Below are 22,011 nucleotides of genomic sequence, written 5' to 3' on the forward strand. Positions count from 1 at the left end.
GGTAATTAGTGAAAAGAAATAAATTCAGGACCAACAGTAAATTACCCATTGGATATTCAGCATATAGAACTGTTAGCAAGAGAAGATTATGGTCACAGTTCCCATTAAAACATACACACACTTCAATGGTATTTTCAGTGTTTTTGTTTGTTTTGTTTTGTTTTTTTTACTAAAAGGAAATACCATTTCAGTTTCCTTAAATCCTTACGATCATAGTGGCACTAGGGGATGTTTGGACTTTGAACTTCCAGATTAGCACAGGGAGGAAGTTTTATGACTGCTTTTCTGAGAAGTTAAGCAAAATGTGAAAATGCAGCAAGAAGGAAACCACTTAGCTGCATTTTATCTTGGCTTCCAGGATGTGAGGCGTCATTCTTTCATATCAAATACATATATATGAAGACATATTCATAAGAGCCAGTTTGTAGGGAAAGGGAAACAATGCCAAAAGGTGGGGGGATTTTAGGCAATTAAGAGGTCTGGGGGAAAAATACACAACTGACTTAAATAATTCAGGGGTTAAGAAATGCTGCCCCCTGCACAGTCAAAAATCCATGTATAACCTTTGATTCCCCAAAAACTTAACTTCTTATAGCCTACTATTGACCAGAAACCTCACCATAACATAAATAGTTGATTAATGTACTTTGTGTTATATGTATTATATATTGTATTCTTAATTATAAAGAAAGTTAGAGAAAAGAAATGTTAAGAAGATCATAAGGAAAATACATTTACAGTTCTGTACTGTATTTATTGAAAATAACTTACGAATTGAAGTGGACTCATGTGGTTTAAACCTATGATGTTCGAGGGTCAAATATATACATAAGTATATGTAAATATGTGTGTGTGTATATATATATATACATATATGTGTGTATATGTATTTATATATATATATTTCAACCATGGATTTAGATGTCATCTGCACATAGTGAAACTTACTGCTATTTATTGAGCTTCTAGAATAAGACCCTTATGGACTTGTAAAATGCTGCAGTATGTGTTTTATACACCTTATTTAATGTTCATAGCATCCCTATAAGGTAGGTATTATTTAATCATTATATGATGAAGAAACAGACTTAAAACTACACAGCTTGGGGTCACCTGGGTGGCTCAGCAGTTGAACATATGACTTTGACTCAGGTCATGATCTTGTGGTTTGTGAGTTTGAGCCCCACATCGGGCTCACTGATGTCAGTGCAGAGCCCACTTCGATCCTCTGTCCTCCTCTCCCGCTTGTGCTCTCTCTATCTTTCTCAAAACTCAATTAACATTTTTTTTGAAAAGCTAAATTCTTAAAACAACACCAGCAAAAAAGCTGGAAAGTAATGGAGCTGGGACCTAATCAAGCTGGGACCTTTCACCTTCCTACATGAGCGACTTTTTCCTAAGGCAGTATAAGCTTCCTATTCATCCAACAAATACTGTTTTACTGTCTACTAATAATAGCAAACATTTATTGGATGCTTACTAAGTTCCAGGCAGTATGTCTAATGCTTTATATGTATTATCACATTTAATCCTCATATTCCTTTGGGCTGTATTTATTGAAAAGAATAAATTATTATTATTCCCTTTTCCCAAGTGAGTGAACTGACTTTCCTTGGATCGTCTCTTTCTAGTACTAATCCTTTGAAGTTAAACCTCAAAGGAATCAGTCTTCCAGCTTGCAACACACAATGATTCACTCACCTCATCTGTGTTATTGTCTTTTCTCCTTTGCAGTGTCTGAATCCCCCCCTGTGCATCTGCTCTCTGTGGGAGATTTTATCATTTGTCTCACTTTCTACCTTTTTCATGATCTCTGCTCAGGCAGACTTAGAACCAAATTTCTTCTTTCCTTTTTTCTCTATTTTTTAACTCCTTTATCCATGCTTTCAGGCTCTTTGGTGACTGTTCTACAACTCAGTTACAGAAAACATTTTTGCCCTCCTGTTGTAACTACTTTCAGGCCATTTGCCCCCTCGTCCCCTCAGATGCTGCAGCTTACCCTTGCCTTGCTGGTGGAGACCTCCATTCCCTCCTGTCTGCCCATCACACGCCGACCTCTTCATCGTTTTTTAGCCGAACCTCTGCCTGCACCACCTCTATATTCTGCAAGGTCTGCCCTTTCCTTACATTCATCCAGGCACTCTTCCTAATTCAAACCATCACCCTTTTTCCTGAGGATGTAAGGGGAGGCTAAAGCAGAAATTTTCCCTGCTCATCACTCTGACTCAATGGGAACGTACTACACTTTCCTTCACGCAGTGCCTTCAGAATCTGTGTTTTACTTCCAGAGTTTATCTTGGATTGTTACCTGTCCATTGTATCCAGCTGTATACAGACCCTTTCTCCTCTAGTTCTGCCTTCTTCATCTCACTGACACCCAAAACCTTACTTGGCTTGGAGAATATATTAAGCATCACATGTTAGACTAGAATCCAGAAAAGGCCTTATGCTGTTATTTGGTTTACCCCTATTATAGAGATAAAATCCTTCTCAAAGTCTTCTTGACAACAGTTACCTACATTTTTCATTAAAAATTTTCTTTTTAACAAATGTTTGAGGGCACTTGTATCCTAAGCATTGTTATATGGATACATCAAGGAATAAAGACTGTGGCCCTGGCCCTCATGACCTTTATAATTAATGGAGGAAGACATTGACTACCTCATTAAGAAAAAGTCTGCGGTTTCCCTCTGGGGTTCCTCTAGTGTACGGTGTGACGTTGACTATTATTTTTGTGTAGTCAGTAAAGGCAAATGGATTTTTAACAATATTACTTGTATATTAGTGGTTAGTATACAGGTGTAAAAAATGGTATTGATTCGCAGCTGTTGGTTCTAACTTATTAAAGAAGGATGAATAGTTTTGGAAAATATATAGTACATACTTCTCAATGTCTTGAATATACTCCCAAAGCTACTCAGTATCTCTAGTTGGTTGGTAGGCGTGTGTTTTTGTTTATGGCAGGTTAAACAGATGTAGATGTTGTTAAAAGGAAAATAAAGTGATTCAGGTAGACTCTAGGAACAAATAAATAAACCAAGCTTTTATGACTGGATTTTAATATAAAATAGGCCCACGTTTATGAGTAAACTAGAGCAGTTCTTCTTAGATTTTAATGTGTAAATCACCTGCGAATCTTATTAAAATACACATTCTGGCTTAGTAGTCCTGGAATGAGGCCTGAAATGCTGTATTTCTTTAAAATTTTTTTAAACATGTATTTATTTTCAAGAGACACAGAGAGACAGAGTGCGAGTGGGGGAGGGGCAGAGACAGAGGGAGACACAGAATCCAAAGCAGGCTCCAGGCTCTGAGCTGTCAGCACAGAGCCCGACACGGGGCTTGAACCCACCAACAGTGAGATCATGACCTGAGCTGAAGTTGGACACTTAACCGACTGAACCACTCAAGCGCCCCTGAAATGCTGCATTTCTATTAGCTCCCAGGAGATACTTTTCTGCTGGTGTACCACACTTGGAATAGCAAGGGAATGGAGGACTCTTAATTTCTTTGATAATCTGCTACTTTGTACTAATATTGAAAAAGAAGACTTACAAATGTTCCTAAACGATTGCTTTAAAAATATGTTTAAGAAAAACAAACAATGGCATGGATTTTTATAGAATATTTAGTTGTTTTTTTACCCCAGCAGGGACTTTGTATACCTTTTAGAACCATATTGATCAATAACTCTTGCTCATTTTAACTGAATCAAAAGGGCTGTTGAGAAATGTCTTGAATGTCTATTCTCACAATAGCAGTAGCCATAATAATAATATTTATTTTGCAGACACTTTGCGGCCTTCATCCAGTCCACTAGTCTTCAGCCATTTGCTGGGTACATCCACTGTTAACAAGCCTTTATGGCTATAGAAATAACAATACTGCCCCTGCCCAGTCTGTGTGGGATGTGCTTAAACAGACTAAACGGACAGTTGCATGGTATAATAGAGGTAATCACAGTGTGCTTTAAAGGTTTCAAAAGAAATACATATTTAATACTTTTAAAATAAAAAACGAGTTAATGTTGGAGGGGCTTCTTACAGAGGGTTATCAATTTGAGCCTCAAAGCAACTCTGTGATTTGGGTAATTTTATTATTACCCCCATTTTACATAAGAGGAAAGTGTGCTCCAACAGTTTCAGGTGTTAAGTCATGGGGCTAGCACATAGATAGACCTGGGATCCAGGTGTTCTTAATTCAAGTCCTGTCCCTTGTCCCTGTACCACACTCCCTCTATTCCATGTGTGTTCCTAAGTCATCACCTGACTAGAATTATTTCCTAGTCTTGTGCTCACTTTTGTTAATTCTAGAAATTTGTATGTCCTAAAAATTAAAAATTTTACTGCTTTTTATTTTGGAAGATGATAACTAGCTTAGACTACTTGGGAAATAAAGTTCATTTTGATTGGTAGAAACCTGAATTCTAAGAAGCTTTAAGAAAAATCAATTACAAGAATTAATTACAGTTGTTTGTGTATAAGTAGAGGTTTATAAAGGACTTGGATTACTTCAAAACTATTGGATTATGAATATTTTGTTATTTATGAAAATTAAATCCATATTATTTATTTACATTTTGTTTTTTTTCTTTCTTTCATTTTTAATATTTTTAACATTTATTCATTTTTGAGAGGCAAAGAGAGACAAAGTACGAGTGGGGGTGGGGCAGAGAGAGAGGGAGACACAGAATCCGAAGCAGGCTCCAGGCTCTGAGCTATAAGTACAGATCCTGATGCGGGGCTCCAGCCCATGAACTGTGAGATCATGACCTGAGCCGAAGTCAGAGGCTTAGCCAACTGAGCCACCCACGCACCTCTGGTTTACACTTTATTAAAAAAGAGGTTTTGTTCTTTAAAGTAGCCTCTAAATAATTCAAAATGCAAAGTTAGACTTGTTATGTATTTGTTCTCCTGAATAAATTATAGAATGTGCTGTCTTCTCAGTATATAAGTTATAAAAATGTTCTGTTTTCTCAGTTTAAACTCTTATACAATTTATTATTGATGGTATTTTCCCTTTCATTTGGTTAAGCTCTTCTCTTGGAAAAGAGGATTTAGTGGCTTAATTATTATCAATAATAATGACAGTGCCAACACTTATTGAACTCTTATTCTGTGTCAGGCACCATACATATAGCAATATCTTATTCCTGCCAACAACGCTGTTATCATCCATAAAGCCAGAGAGACTTAAGTGACTTGCTCAATGTATTTACCTAGTAAATTAGAGAGCTAGGATTCCAGTGTTGGTAGGCTGACTTGAGAGTCAATATTTGCAATCTAGAGAACTTTAGAGCAGGAAAAGGCATAGAAGACATCGCAGGACTTGACTTTAGAAAAAAAAAAACCTTTTTTTTAAATTTTTTTTTTTCAACGTTTATTTATTTTTGGGACAGAGAGAGACAGAGCATGAACGGGGGAGGGGCAGAGAGAGAGGGAGACACAGAATCGGAAGCAGGCTCCAGGCTCTGAGCCATCAGCCCAGAGCCTGACGCGGGGCTCGAACTCACGGACCGCGAGATCGTGACCTGGCTGAAGTCGGACGCTTAACCGACTGCGCCACCCAGGCGCCCCAAAAAACCTTTTTTTTTTAAATGTTTATTTTTGAGAGAGAGACAGAGTGCAGGTGTGGGAGGGGCAGAAAGAGAGGATGACACAGAATCCAACGCAGGCTCCAGGCTCTGAGCTGTCGGCACAGAGTCCGACGCGGGACTCAAACTCACAAACTGTGAGATCATGACCTGAACTGAAGTCAGAAACTTAACTGACTGAGCCACCCAGGCACCTCAGGACTTGACTTTTAATGGGAGGGACTCAGCTTATTCCTGAAATTACATTTAATCATCACACATCAACCTGTGAAGTAGTTACTATTTCCTGATTGAAAAGAAAAGAACAGTTGATTCTCCATCTGTAAGTGTCTGTTGCTTACCCCATCCTTTTGGAAACATCTTACTCTCCTTTCCTTTTTCTCCGGTTGCTTCACTTCCATTTCTCCCACTCTTCCCTTAAGTGTTCCCCAGGCTTCATTCCTTGTTCATTTTATTCTCTCATTCCACATGCTCTTTCCCTTGTGACCTCAAACTCGATGTGAGTGAGTCACATTGCCAGTGACTCTTCCATGTGTCTGTAACCCTGGTAGTTCTCTGCAGCCACAAGGCCTACTGGATACGTCCACCCAGGTACTTCAGACACACACAAGTACTTCAGACACAGGATGTTTAAAAAGTCACCTGGTCATTTCCTTCCAGATTCATTTCTCTTCCTTTATGCTCTGTCCTGGATCTCCTTCCAGATCTGTTCCTCTCCTTTTATGCTCTGGCCAGGATCATGGTTTCACCACTTCTGCCACCAGCCATGCCAGAAATCTGGGAGTACTTTTGAATTTTCTTTCACCCTTAGCTCTTACATCTGCATCAGTCACCACGTCTGTAGAGATTACTTTCATGTCTGCCTATGTTCATCACCAGTGCAGCCCTCTTAATTCAGGTTTCCATCATTTCTTGCATTATAGTGGTGTCCAAGTCTGACTGCCCACCAGAATCACCAGAGGAACATTGAGATCACAGTCCTGGCCCTATCCATGGAGATTTTGATTCAGTAGATCTAGGGTGGGGCCCAACAATCTATACTTTTAACAAGCAGATGGTTCTTATGTGGGTGGCCTGGCAACAGAGATGTTTGAGAACCACTGATCCAACTGGTTTCCTTGCCTCTTGATGTATCCTCTTCCCCTTCAGTCCATCTCCCACTGCTTCTGCCATTATTTTTTATAAGCTAAACGTGATCCCCTATTTTTAACCAATTAAGCATCTCTCCATTATCTACCAGACAGATTCTAGCCTCTTCAGCATAGCTTGTAAGACTCTCCTAGGTCTGATCTGACCCATAAGTCTCCAGTCATTTCCTGCCATCTTCCTTTGTAAATATCCTCTACCTCAGGCCTGCTTAGTTTTCAGAATAAATGTGTTATTTCTTGATTTGGGGCTTTTTATACATATGTTTCTGTCTGTAAGAAGGCCTTCGTTCTCTCTGTTTGGCAAATTCCTCTTCTTTCCTTCAAGAAACAATTCAGATGTCTATCCCTGCAGTCCATCTTGTCCCCTGTCCTACCACTGTTCTTAACTGTCTTCTCTTATATTGTGCTCATTGTCCTGCAAAGCAATAGATTTTTTATGTCTGTCTCCTTTTCTAGTAAATGAGTTTTGACAGGTCAGGAACCAGACTACCTTCCCCAAATCACTTAGCTCAGAAGGGGTGGAGAGTCTCACTTCAAAGTCTATTCTATGTATCCATCATGCTGTGTGATTTTAAGATACAGATCAGGTTAAGAATAAAAACCTGTTGGTGTAGCATGTTTGAAGGAAGCTCCACTTCAGATAGACCATTTTACCTCCCATTTGTAAAGGTATAATCTACACATAATAAAACTAACTCTTTTTATTTAACAGTGTGTGAGTTTTGACACATACAGTTGTGTAACTATTACATGACCTTTTAATACAAATAAAATTTTATGATTACTGACTGAACGAATGTTTGTAAATAAATCATTCTCACTTGGTGTGAGCTTTATGAAACAATCAAAATGTTCTAAATGTAAACTATTTCTTGAGGAAAAAAATTAACTCTTAAGGGTCTGAAAGAGTTAAGATAATGTATCTTAGTAATTCTTATTGTTAAAATAGTCTCTTGCTCCTGAACTTGATGTGCTACAATGCTTAGCTCTAGGTTCGCTTAAATTTAATTTAAAACTAGGATAAGGAACTCATTGCCAAAGAAGACAGCTCTTTCTTCTTACAAAAAGAAAGACTAAGTTCTTAGAAATTTTCTGAATTCAGGTGTAATTCAGCTTCCTAAAACTTCTTTTCATTGGTTCTAATTCTATGGAATTAGAGAATAAATCTGAGCTCTCTTTAGGTTTTTTAGTGTTTGATGAGTCCTCTTTCTTTTCTCCAGGCTGGACATCCTTAGTTTTTTCCCACCTTTCTTTGTGTTATGGCTTCCAAAGCATTCATGATCCTAGACCAGGTGTGTTAGATGTAGCACCTAAAAAAGTATGAAACTTAGTGTGATTATCTCTTGTCCTTCTTTCTACTAAGGGAACTTTTGTAGGTCTCTCTTATTTTCTTTCCCTTAAAGAAACATGATTGATAGTCACAATTCTATGTTAACATACCATTTGTACCCAAAATTTGGTATTGGTATCAAATTGATGGAAATCATCTCTCTTAAAATTAATGGACGTGAAAACTGAGTGGTATTCGAATACCTGCTAGGCTACATGAGGCTCTTGACTTCTCTGAATTTCATTTTTAATATAAAGAGATCATATCTAAATCTAAAATTGTACAGCCCTCCTTTAGGTAAAGGTTTACATGTAACACAAATGGCTTAAAATTGTTGATAAGCTCAAAATAAGAGCAAAATCACTAAGACATGGAGGCATAAACATGTTAATAAACTTAGATATAAAATATAAAAATAAGACAATTTGACAAGTCAACTAGAGTCAGTTTATATTTGTGCCATATTGATCCCCTCCCCCCAAACTGTACAAATAGAGAATTTCTAAGAATGTTATATAAAACCCATTTGAATCTTGGGTATTCCTTGATGACAGTTTGACTTCAGTGGTGGCAGGAGGAATAGGATTTCAGTTGAATTGTTTTCTCTCTTGTTTTTTTCCTAATAAATTCATGGTGTGAATTCCCGTCCACAACTGTGTAGAATTAGGATATTGACAGCATATTGGAAATATGTCATCATTTACTCTAATGTGTGTAATCTACACTTAGATTCAGTGTAACTCAAATGAATAGAAGATTTAATTTACCCTTAAAATATGCTGTTTATAACAAATAAACAAAACTCAAAAAAAGGGATCAGATGTGTCCTTACCAAGGGAAGGGGGAAGGGGGTGTTAGAAGAAGGTGGTCAAAAGGCACAAACTTCCAGTTATAAAATAAATAAGCACTAGGGGTGTAATGTACAACATGATGACTGTAGCAAACACTGCTGTATGATACACATGGAAGTTGTTATGAGAGTAAATCCTGGGAGTTTTCATCACAAGGAAACCATTTTTTCCCTATTATTGTTTTCTTTCTGTTTTATCTATGAAAAGATAGATGTTAGCTGAACCTATTGTGGTAATCATTTAACAATATATGTAAATCAGACCATCATGCTGTATGCCTTATACTTACATAGTGAAGTATGTCAATTATGTCTCAATAGAACTGGAAAAAAACAAAGAATCTAAGCAGATGTACACGTCTTTCTTAGAAGAGAGGCAACATGTAAAAATGTTATTGAAACATTTGAGTTAATGACAGGCTGGATAATTCATTATTTTAAGATTATATAAAATAAATAAAAGCTTTAGTATTCATGATCTTCTTTTACTGTTCTAACTCTACATCTTTTTTCTTTCTTTTCTTTTCGTTTCTTTCTTTTTTTTTTTTCTTGCTCAAGACTTGTGTGGGGGACCTGTTAGTAATCGTGAATTTTCATATTATTGTATGACACTATTGTGACTCACTTCATTCTTTTTAGTGGAAAAGGGAACAAGTAAAAGAAGTATTGGATATACGCATCTTGTCAGAAGTACTAAAGGAAATATTTATGCAAATAAATTTAGAAAGACACAAGTAACTGCAGAGACATGGAGAGATATGCAAATATCACCATAGGATGGGGGTTGTGATGCTGTGTTCAGATTGCTGACAGTTACTACAACTTCCATAATGCTTATTGCAGGTGGAATTCTTGAGGGCTTTCTGACCCTGGTGAACTGGTGGGCTATTTTGAGAAAGATACGGTGTGAACTATGGACTTTTATAGTCTGAAGATGGTTTTGTTAAGTGGTTGCTAAATGAACACATGACTTGCAATGTTGGATATAGAAATGGGAGGCATTGCCTTTTTTCCCTGGAGAAAGCAATGAAGTAAAGACATTGAGGCAGAGAGAGAGAGCACACATTTACCCCTAAATACTGGGTTGAAGTGCTGACTTGGGTTCAAGTTATATGTCCCATAGAGGAGGATCTGGGAGGAGCTGTGGAAAGGGTTGCTGGGCACTGAAGAAACCTGGAATATCAGTATATGTACTGTTGGATTTCATTTGAAGGTATCAAGAATAAAGGACTAAAATGGAAAAACAAATCAACCACTCATAATTTATGTATCAAATAAATGTTGTTTAGGCACCCTCATGAGCATTGCAGTACACGAATGAAAGACACAGCCCCTGCCTTCAGGGACATTGCATTTTAAAAGAAGGTATAGGACAGTGTGATGAGTGCCGCAGTGGAATAGAAATGTCGGGTACTCTGGCATGCAAAATGTGTTCCCTGACCAGTGAAAATTGCCCATTTTTTGGACCCAGTTTTCCTCACCTTAAGTTTCATTCTTCTTCCTAATTATCATTTTTTAAAAGTAACAACTTTCAGAAATTAAAATAAAAAAACCCTAAGAGATTGTGTAGCTTCTTGCTACTCAGAGGATGGGCCATGGAATATTGACATAGCATCCATTGGAGCTTCCTAGAAAATGCAGAATCTTCCTAATAAGTGGACTATATCCAAGACCTGCTGAGTCAGAACCTGCATTTAAGCTATGCTTTCCCTCCCCGTGATTGTTTTTCTCATTAAAGTTGGGGAAATACTAATCTAGTTCCCTTTCTCTCCAATAGGTTTTATAGATGAACAGGATGAAGACAGATGGTGCCCTTAAATGGTAGCAGAGCTGATATTAAAACTCAGCCCATCTGTTTACTGATAGACTCTCAAATGCCTTTTCTAGTATCTCTGTTATTTCTTACCTACTCCCCTCCACCTTTTTACTCTTATGTTGGCCTCTGTTGTTTCATATTGTCAGATCTCCAGCTTCTTACTTGTGTCCCTTCCTCTCGGTGTCTTTCTTAGTTCTCTCTTTAAACTTCTCTGTTGAATAAGAGAATGGTACAGGCTACCCACACTATATATCAAAAAGAATGAACATTTTTATTCATTCTTGATTTGGGGAAAATTTTTGGACCTTTTTCTCTAATTGCTTTCTACTTGTTCAGAACTTAACTTTGAAATCAGCAGGAATTCGGTGTGTGATAAGAGTGTGATATAATCTGTGATGTTAGAAATTAGAATCTCCTTTCAGATGAAGTTATCTTCCTTTCTTTGCTATGTGGATTATCTCATAACAGACACCTTTTGCTCTTTGTTTCAAACACTTGGAAAAACAATGTCTGCCCTCCAGTTTCTAGAAAGGAATAGGACACCACAAGCTACTAGGATTTAGGGATTTGTATTAAGTTTTTTTCCTATAGGAAATAAATATCTAAGTCGATAAATATGCCATGTTTTAAGGGGGGACTTTGGCATAGAAAGATATGGTCATAGCAGGATAATATGACAATATTAAAGAAAAGCAGACAATCAGTGATAAGACCATTGTGGCACGGTGCCTTCAACAAAAGTCAGCCACTCATCTTTTAAGCCACCCTCTTTATAAGAGGACTATTTTCTCCTGTCTTGTGTTTTAGTTTATTTTTAACGCTGGAATATGTTTTGATTTGAGTGGCAGAACCATAATTTCCATTAGTAGATAGTAAGCCTCTCCTGTAAACTCTGAAATAAAATTAGTTTTTGTTTTTTCTTGTTTTCATATGTGTTTTTCTTTCAAGTCACTAGCCCATCTTTCTAACAACTCTTATTTCGTAGAAACCATAGTTATTATGTCACTTCCTGACTTGGGAGACTATGTTATTAAACATTGTTCTACTTCCATTTCCTTCCTTTTATCTTATTTTCTATCAATAGTGTATAGAAACAGACTAATTTTAAGTAAGTTATTTTGAAACCTAATTATCTAATCCAGAACTCTTCTGCATATATAGTCTGAGTAAAACTGACATTTTAAATGGTGGGATATTTTAATGAGTAATTAAGTTAAATTTATTCAGGCTAGATTTTAGGAATGGATTGAAAGACAGGATTTTTTTGTTGTTGCTATTTTAAAAGTACATCCTATTCTTCAGCATGGAACAAGGAAATGTTTTGCATTACCAAGCATAAACTAGACATTAGATTCACAACCTGTAAAATACTGGTTAGCCTTTAGAAATATAAATTTCACTTTTTATAATTTATTAGAATATTAATCTTTGTTAGCCCTGTATTTCATTATCATGCTTCTCTTAGAAATGTTACTTGTGGCAGAGCTCTATTGTAAAATTGATTCAAGGTTGCATATCTGAATATTAAGGACAATTGACTCATTTTAGATGAAATACTTGCACATATGTGAAGTAAATGCTTATAGCTTTAGAGAAGAGCTCATAAGTTGGTTATATTCAATGTCTTGAATATAATGGAAATAATTTGGATATGGTGATTTCCATTTAAATAAATTAGAGAACTGTAGTCCCCCCTAATTTAATCACACAAATATAACTATACTCTTGTCTTAGTGTCCAAAAATATGCCAGGCAATTGCTTGCATTGCTCCACCTCTTCAGTTTGCTATTTTTTCCTGCTTTGCTTTAGGTAGGGAGGGAGCAGCTTCCAAACTGCTCTGATAAATCTCATATGTTTGATATGAATGACAAGTTTCTCCTTAAAATATTTATTTTCTGGGACGCCTGGGTGGCTCAGTCTGTTAGGCGTCTGACTTTAGCTCAGGTCATGATTCCACGATTCGTGAGTTCGAGCCCCGCATCGTTGCTTTGTGCTGACAGCTCGGAGCCTGGAGCCTGCTTCAGAGTCTGTGTCTCCCTCTTTCTCTGTTCTTCCTCCACTCGCACTCTGTCTGACTCTCAAAAATAATAAATAAACGTTTAAAAAAATTTATTTTCTGTCTATGAAGTCTTTCATTAACTTTTCACCCCCAGCTTGTTCTGTGTTTTTAGCAAGGTTGATTTCTTGTCTTTGTTCTCTAGGTTCTCTATAAAACTTAATGTGTGCCATAGGAGTGAAACATAATTTTCAAAAGCTACTCACAGGAATTGGTCTCATTTCTTTGGTTTTAATGCCATGTATTTTTGTTGTGACTCAGAGAAAAATGACTTGCATTTGGTCAAATTAGGAAAAAAGCTAAGTTGAAATATTATAATTCCTGAGAAATTCACTTCAAAAGAATGTATTGTTTAATGAATTTAATATCACTTTGTTCTTTCTGTAGATAAACGTGTGGAGAACTGGCCTCTGATGCAGTCTCCATGGCCTACACTTTGTATAAGTACTTTTTATCTCTTGTTCGTGTGGCTGGGTCCAAAATGGATGAAGGACCGAGAACCTTTCCAGATGCGCTTAGTACTCATTGTCTATAATTTTGGGATGGTTTTGCTTAACCTTTTTATCTTCAGAGAGGTAGGTTTACTAAAGTCACCTTGTAATTCCCCAGGGTTATTGGAAATTAAGAAATTAGAATGTGTAAAACCATCATGTAATATTGTACCCCAAGATAACCGTTAGCTACTCTAAAAGGTAAATTTTGTATTCTTGACATTTTTCATGTTTGGGTAACAAAAATATGAAATATACAGAAAGTATGGAACAGTTGTTTTAAAATGGAATTTTGAAGCAGACACAGTAGATTCCAAGATAACCCTTATTAACTGTTCTGACACTAAAAGTTATTTAACTTTTCTGAGACTCATTTTCTCCATCTGTAAAATGGGAATAATACCTGCCTTCTAGGTCAGAAATAAGTGAAATAATTTTTGATAGTGTTGGCACATATTAAATAGTCAGTAAATAGTTGCTGTTGTTTATTTATAATTCTTATTCAGCAGTTTCAGATTTGGTAACAGATTAAAATATGCAGGTGTAAAATACTGATTTCAAGTGAAATCCTATTACATTATGTCATTATATTTTGGGTTGCAACTAAAATGAGTTAACTGTTACACACTGTTAATCATCATGTACTTTTCTGGTCACCAGCAAATGCTCCCTGACATTCTGGAAAGAAATCCTAAAGGCTAGATCGACACAGGCATTTTTTAAGTTGTAAGAGTAGAAGGATTTTGTTTCCAAAGAGACTCCTTATTAAAAGTCTGTATGAACCCAGAGAATGGGAGTGGTGAGGCTAGGAAAATAAACAGTACTCTCTTTTAAAGAAATCTTTGACAACTTAGCCTATAGAATCTCAACTTCATAACAATTTTTGTTTAACTTAGTTAGATACTTTGACCTCATTTGTTAGATAAAAACCACTCTGGAGCAAGAAATCAGTGTCACGCTTAGATCTGAGTCACAGTTAATCAAAAATTCTCTTAATATTATAAAGTAGATAGATTTGAAGCCTCAGTCAATGAGTTACTGGTGATTTTTAATTTAGATTTCAATTTAAGAGTAACTTGACACACAGCAAATTTTAGAAATTCTAGTACATTAAATGTTTAATGCATTTGAATTTTTTAGACAATATTGCTTTTTAAAATAATTTGAAAGGTTGCATATTGTATTTAGAGTTTTTAAAATTCTGTATCTACTAAAACTTTACTTTAAATATTATTCCCCCTTTTTTCCAGTTATTCATGGGATCATATAATGCAGGATATAGCTATATTTGCCAGAGTGTGGATTATTCTGATAATGTTCATGAAGTTAGGGTAAGTACATTAAAAATACCATTTGTCAGTAGAAGTGGGTTTAATTTTATAATCTCCACTCTGAAAATGTACTTTTGTAGAGTGGCAAAAGTGGATAGGATTGTGGTGTGTCAGAGTAAAGCTGTGCGTTTCTTTAAAAGCATATAACTGAAAATATTTTCATGGCCATCATGTCCCATTTGGCTGTGGGAGAGTGCATTTTTTCTGGATTACCAGAATGCAGTACTTAGAAAATTCCATGTTTAGTGTAAAGATGACATTTTGGAGTTTTGTTGGTTCCAGTCAAGAATAGAAACTTATAAAGAGAGTCTAATTCATTTGTTAAGAGCCTGAGGGAAAACAAATGTTTTATAAACTATGTAATGTTTAGTAAATTAAGCATAGCACAATCTGTATAGGCATAAACTCAGTTTTTATTATATTTGCAGAAAAATAAAGCATTGATAATATAATGTTCCCATATTTTACTTTCCAGTCACCTTTGACACACAAAAGATTTATAAACAGTTCAGTTATGTACTGTCTTCTTTGTTGTTGGTACATAGGATACGTATCAGAGAAAATACTTAATATAAAAAAAGTTGAGTCTAGGTTACTATTATAGTAGGATTCTTGCAAAATATTTTAAAACATTTACAGAGGTCACCTCTCACTGGATCCTTGGATCCTTAATCTCAGCATGTAACATAATCTTTCTGCACCATCTGGTGTCTTAATTAGAGCCCAGGAAAAGAAAAGACTTATTCATGTAAGTAGGATTATATTTATGACCTAGGAAATATTTGTTACTTTTGTTCATTTGTTTGTTTCAACTCACTACTTTAAAGATTTTACTGCCTAATACTAAATGCTATGATTAGGTATTTACTTTGTTGCACATGTTAAAGTGCCAGACAGACACTAACAGAGACAGGAGCTACCCAAACATACTTGCAAGAATATCTGAAGTTTAATATAGGCTAAGCATGAACATCTGAAATAACCTTTACAAAGTAACTATCTCTGTTTCTCTACCATATTGAAAAACAGTAGTGTGAAGGTGTTTACGGCTCTGTGTTCAGCAGTTTGGTACTTCAGGTCATCTCGCTATGTAGCAGACTAGAAATTTTCCCTAAACTGTTGCCACTGTGTAGATATAGCCTTGGACCCTTTCTTTCTCATCTCCCCCGCCCGCCCCCCCCCCTTACGGAGAGATGCCTAGGTTTCACACCTACTTAGGCAAAATGATTCTATGCCTCATACATTTTGTGCAATGAAGATTGTTTAGGACTAAGAATGAATAGAAAGCCATATAATACAGTGTCACTCTGGTGTTTATAACATGCTCCCCCCCCCCTTTTTTTTTTGTACAGATAGCTGCTGCTCTGTGGTGGTACTTTGTATCTAAAGGGGTTGAGTATTTGGACACCGTATTTTTTATCCTGAGGAAGAAAAACAACCAAGTCTCTTTCCTTCATGTATATCATCACTGTACAATGTTTACACTGTGGTGGATTGGAATTAAGTGGGTCGCCGGGGGACAAGGTGAGCATTTTCAGGAACATATCTGCATATATTAAGTTATATAAATGTGTTGTGTGGAAAAGTAATTATAAGCTGGAAATTTGACTTGGTCTTTAACTTACTTTCATGGTTAATTATTTCTGTGTTAATTTCATTTTAAAGAAATTTGAACAAAGTGAAGCTTTAGCTTTTTATCTGTCGCTACTTAAATTCCTAAAGATTTGTCTCAGAGATAAGCATAAACTAATCTTAAATGTGGCAAATGATATTTTGATAAGCAATTGTAGTTGTTCTGATTCAAAGGGTACTAAGCTGTAACTCCTGAGTTTGAAGGTTCTGTCTCCAGTCCAAGCCCAGAGCCCATTCCTGCTCTAAAACAGGCCTTAAATGAACCTGTTGGATCTTACTCAAAGGAAGTCATATATAGCCTTGTTAAAGAGGATCTGGATTCACAGTTTGTCCAAGATCTGTCTTCAGCTTTTCAGATGTAGATTGAAGATGATTTACATCACTGAGCTGGAAACAGACTATTGCTGTGTTGGAGACCCAGGGTACAGGTTATTACAGTAGTACAGTTCACCTTGTATTTTCATTTAAAACTGTTAGGAAAGTAAGAAATAAGTACGATTTTTTCGTAGATATATTTATGGGCACATCTAAAGGCAATAATGAGGCTTTAAAAATCTACTTATACAATTACATGTACCATGACTTTTTTCCCCAAGCATGAAAAATAATATAGGTAGTAGTTCTATATTAGGGCATACTGAAGCCACTGGGGTGCTCCATTTGGAACCTTGCCACTTTGAATCCTTTGCATTTGAAGAACACTCATTTTTTTAATATGCTAAAAGCCTGAGTCTAAACTTTAAAAATACCTAGCATGATCTGAAATGTTTTCCGTTTTTTATTCCTAATCTGTACCCAAGATTAAATGTTAAAAAATAATGTGGATTCATTTATTTTATGTTCAGATGGTTTATTGCCTACTAAAGTTTTCTGTATCTTGTGATTCTGTTTTTCTGAAGCATTTTTTGGAGCACAGCTGAATTCCTTCATCCATGTGATTATGTACTCATACTATGGGTTAACTGCATTTGGCCCATGGATTCAGAAATATCTTTGGTGGAAAAGATACTTGACCATGTTGCAGCTGGTGAGTGAAATGCTTCTAAAGTTTTGTGGTGAAACACTGAAAATGTTTGAATTTACTAATTTTAAATGCAGTTTTTTTTTAATGTTTATTTATTTTAGAGAGAGACAGAGTGCTAGTGGGGGAGGGGCAGAGAGAGGTTAGACACAGAATCCGAAGCAGGCTCCAAGCTCTGAGCTGTCAGCACAGAGTCCAACACGGGGCTTGAACTCATGAACTGTGAGATCATGACCTGAGCTGAAGTTGAACCTTAAATGACTGAGCCACCCAGGCACCCCTGAATTTACTAATTTTAAAGGGCTAAGTTATCCTCGACAACTTTCTGTTACAAAGTCGACTTTCTCTGTGCTCTAGATGTGGGAGTTGAGGCTGCTTAGCTCTGAGCTTCTTGTTCATAGACCTAGTTTTCACTGCCACTAACTTTTAAGATACTCTTAAAAGGCTAAACACAACTCTGGTCTCTCTAAGAGAAATGTTCGAAGTACACCATAAAGTACATAAACTCATATATGACCAGAAAAATAGTGTAACTTCTTTCTCAGGTGATTTTTTTCTAATTTAAAATGTTACTATTACCTCTCTTCATCCTGCCCTTGCTTGAATTTTGTTTTCTGTTCCATTTTTCAGTCCTTGTTAACAGAGCCCATATGTTTAGAGAATGAAAGTTGAGGAGAAGGTACAGAACCAAGGAAGGGGTGGGGTAAAGGAAAGGAATAAGGACAAGAGAACTCCTCTTAATTCCCTAACACATAGTCCTTAGAGAGCAAAGCTAGGTTTTTTCAAATGCTAGCCTTTAGAGGCGACAATTTTCAGCACATATGCCTAGTGGGACTTCTTGCAGCATCTGGATATATCAGTGAAACATTCAAAGAGAGGCGCTAGCCCAGTAATCAAACTGGAAATCCAACACCAACCTGATAGCTATTCTTCAAGCCTTGGAATTTATTATAATTTGCTGTAATCATAGCATGTACACAATTTATCAGTGGAATCACATTTGGAAATATTATTCATCTCTGCTTTAAGTTGCTAAACAGTTGGCTGGCCGAACAGGAAACACAACTTTTGGGGAATGCTGGGTGTGAAAGATTCATTTGTAACTAAAATGCTGCAGGAGGCTTCCTCCAGTTTATGTTTAAGCTGTTTATATAGTTTGTGTAATTCATTTTTCTCAGTCATCAGTAAATGGTCACAAGAAAATGAAGAGATGACAGAAGTCGTCTGAACTTTGTATCTATTTTGTTGGAGTCTTCACCACAGTCTCCTTGAGTGATGCCACACTTGATCACACCTATATACATACATACTCTTTTGGTGACTTAGGTTCTAAGAACCAGTGTGAAATCAAAACTTCTGAAAATCTGGATTTTGTCCTAGAGAATTTAAAGTTCTTTAGTCTGATATAAATTTAGGGCTTACATGGAATAAATTATTTTAGTAATATTTATATAATAATTAACTTAGATAGTGCTGTGCTTAAAAGAGAAACCACAATTGCCCATTCCAAATAGGATGTTAATTTTGTGAAGAGCACAGTATTTTCAAGCCAGAAGTTCTCATAACAGTCAGTCATATCAGTTAATCTTATAAAAAGCTAACCCTTGTTAACACTGTGGAATTCATAATTCTTCTACTGAGAGTCATTCATTTATTGATATATTGGAATTTAAACTGATTTGCCTTATCTGAATTAAAAAGCTTCTTAATTTTTGGCTTTTCTTTTATTTTTATTCATTTATTTTATTTTAAAAATTTCTTTTTTTTTTAACATTTATTTTTGAGAGACAGAGACAGAACATGAGCAGGAGAGGGGGACAGAGGGAGAGGGTGACACAGAATTCAAAGCAGCCTCCAGGCTCTGAGCAGTTTGTCAGCACAGAGCCCAACACGGGGCTCAAACTCACGAGCTGCAAGACCACGATCTGAGCCGAAGTTGGACGCTTAACCAACTGAGCCACCCAGGCGCCCCTGGCTTTTCTTCTTTTAAAAACTTTCAAAGTTGGGGGTGCCTGGGTGGCTCAGTCGGTTGAGTGTCTGACTTCAGCTCAGGTCATGATCTCGTGGTTTGTGATGTTCGAGCCTCACATCAGGCTCTGTGCTAATAGCTCAGAGCCTGGAGCCTGCTTTGGATTCTGTGTTTCCCTCTCTATCTGCCCCTCCTCCACTCACACTCTGTCTCTCTCTCACTGTCTATCAAAAATAAATAAACATTAAAAAAAATTTAAAAACTTTGAAAGTTGAAAGTGATTCTCTCTTTTTGCACTTATTCTCAAATATCTACTAAATTTTACTAAAAATCTTAGTTTGTAAAGGATAGTGTTAATTCAAATGCAGTTTTACCTGTGTGCTATTTTGTAAGAAATAAAAAACCCTTTTGGTAGTTTCAATTTTAAAAGGATTTGTACCAGCTTACAGTTTTGTGGAAAGAAATTAGTTAAAATGTGAGAGGAAAACAAATATCAAAAAGGGCATACGGTACCATTTACTTTATTCTGTTAGGCCATTGATATTCCCTCTCATTAATAACATTATTCAGCATTATCCAACAAATACTCATTGAATCCAGACCCTGTGCCAAGGACTCAGGAATCCTCAGGGAGCAACACATAGCCTTACCCTCTGGAGTTATATACTAGTGGAAAGATGGACAACCAAGAAGTTAAGAATTCCAGATAGGTTTAATTGTTTTAAAGAAAAAAGTGCACACAAAACAAAAACCCTGATGAATGGGATAGAGAGGGCCAGCTGGATGGAGGTACTTTGTACCAGCAGGAAAAACAACAAAAAAAGTCAGGAAAAGAAAAAGAAAAAAAACAAAAAGGCAGGAAGCCCTTCCTGAGGGAAGGAGAGGGAGCTGGAGTTGGGTGTGGGAGCCCGAGAGCTATTAAACTTTGAACAGTGTGGCAAGATTAGACCCTATCTTAGCCAGGCAGAGGATTCTGGTGTTGTTAAAAGTTATCTACTATTGGGGCGCCTGGGTGGCTTGGTCGGTTAAGCGTCCGACTTCGGCTCAGGTCATGATCTCACGGTCCATGAGTTCGAGCCCCGCGTCGAGCTCTGTGCTGACAGCTCAGAGCCTGGAGCCTGTTTCAGATTCTGTGTCTCCCTCTCTCTCTGCCCCTCCCCTGTTCATGCTCTGTCTCTCTCTGTCTCAAAAAGAAATAAACGTTAAAAAAAAAAATTAAAAAAAAAAAGTTATTTACTATTTGCAGTAAATGTATCCTGCATTGTGGTTTTGTTTTGTTTTTCAGGTTCAGTTCCACGTGACCATCGGGCACACAGCGCTGTCTCTGTACACTGATTGCCCCTTCCCCAAATGGATGCACTGGGCTCTCATTGCCTATGCAATCAGCTTCATATTTCTCTTTCTTAACTTCTATGTTCGGACATACAAAGAGCCTAAGAAAGCAAAAGCTGGAAAAACAGCTGTGAATGGTATTTCAGCAAATGGTGTGAGCAAATCAGAGAAACAACTAGTAATAGAAAATGGAAAAAAGCAGAAAAATGGAAAAGCAAAAGGAGAGTAAATTGAACTGGGCCTTAACTGTTGTTGACAGTGAGGAAGCTCCCATTTCATATAAAATTTCAGGGAAAAAGAAGCAAATGAGGGTTTGGGGTGGGGAGAAAAAGACAAATGTGCTCTATGTATTAGTAACCTTTAGATAGAGTAAAGTGTTAAATACAATATCCGGATGTTTTATTTATGAAGTTTTATTTTAAACATTTTTTTTTTATTAGCCTTGATGTTGTCCAGACCAAAGCAATCATTATGTGACTTGGGAGGCTCTCCCTCTGTTCACATCTGTTGTCTAATGCATGAGATTTTTCATGTATCTTATATACAGTCATTCTTCAGTCTGATGATCACAGAAACACAGTATGAATTTTTTGGCTAAATTATTATCGCCTACTGATGAAAATCAGTTATCTAACATTTTCTGGTCCAAAGCTGGAACTGTAGATACTTTAAAATTTGCACATTTGGATTCATTTGCTGACTGGAATGGTCGAATCTCTCCACCTCTAGTCTGAATATACCCTTTTGGTTGTAATTAAATTTAAAAAACCTGATGATCTCTGTAGACTCTTAGAGGCTTGATGATGATGGTGTTGGTGAAAATAAGAAAGAATTACAGTAAAAGCCTGTCTAGCGACCCAAAGGTCACCATGACTTGCGGCACAAATCACCGTGGGAAACAATTTTTGTGATGAAAAGGCAGCCTTTTAATACTCTTGTTACTATCAGAAATATATTATGAAAATTAAGATTATTGTCTGATTGGAACATGAAACAACTCATGTCTTTATTAGTAACATCACAAAAGAGTTACACTTATGTGCTGTTAGAAGAGAGTATGTTGATTTTTATCAGGCTTTCCTTGTTTTGATTTGTGGCTGTTACCGATTTTTCATATGTGGAAATATACCTACCTCTTATGTTGGAAAGAACATTTAAAATTAAATAAATTTTAATTAAAAAATCAAGGAGTCCTCTAATGTAAATTTTAATAACTTTCGAATCCGCTAGTATTTTTTTTGCGTTTTTTACAAATAGCATACACCCAATTTTTCGTGAAACGATCCTTCTCTTTCAATGTGTTTAATTTTGGAGTGATATTTTCCTTGTGACAAAGTTGCAAGATCTTATTTATTAACTAGATATGAAGTGTATACCCATCTTGGGGCAATATTCTTGACTCCTTGGTGCTAAAGATCATTAAATTTAGTGTGTGATTGTT

At 36.4% G+C, this 22,011-nt stretch overlaps 1 protein-coding gene across 1 annotated transcript in view; it reads left to right on the forward strand.

Moving 5' to 3' along the window:
* Nucleotides 1–21,757, forward strand: part of ELOVL4 (ELOVL fatty acid elongase 4) — a 31,847-nt gene extending 10,090 nt beyond the window's left edge. The window contains exons 2-6 of the mRNA XM_047102987.1: nucleotides 13,182–13,369; nucleotides 14,536–14,616; nucleotides 15,969–16,140; nucleotides 17,148–17,275; nucleotides 20,524–21,757. Coding sequence (XP_046958943.1) covers nucleotides 13,182–13,369; nucleotides 14,536–14,616; nucleotides 15,969–16,140; nucleotides 17,148–17,275; nucleotides 20,524–20,799 — 845 coding nt within the window. The 3' untranslated portion in view covers nucleotides 20,800–21,757. The remainder of the gene's footprint in view (nucleotides 1–13,181; nucleotides 13,370–14,535; nucleotides 14,617–15,968; nucleotides 16,141–17,147; nucleotides 17,276–20,523) is intronic.
* Nucleotides 21,758–22,011: the final 254 nt, after the last annotated feature.

The sequence above is a fragment of the Lynx rufus genome, unplaced genomic scaffold (genome assembly GCF_022079265.1).
Source record: "Lynx rufus isolate CCGP_SWC_20201006 ecotype Redwood Valley unplaced genomic scaffold, mLynRuf1.p SCAF_6, whole genome shotgun sequence".
In the NCBI taxonomy this organism is placed as follows: Eukaryota; Metazoa; Chordata; class Mammalia; order Carnivora; family Felidae; genus Lynx; species Lynx rufus.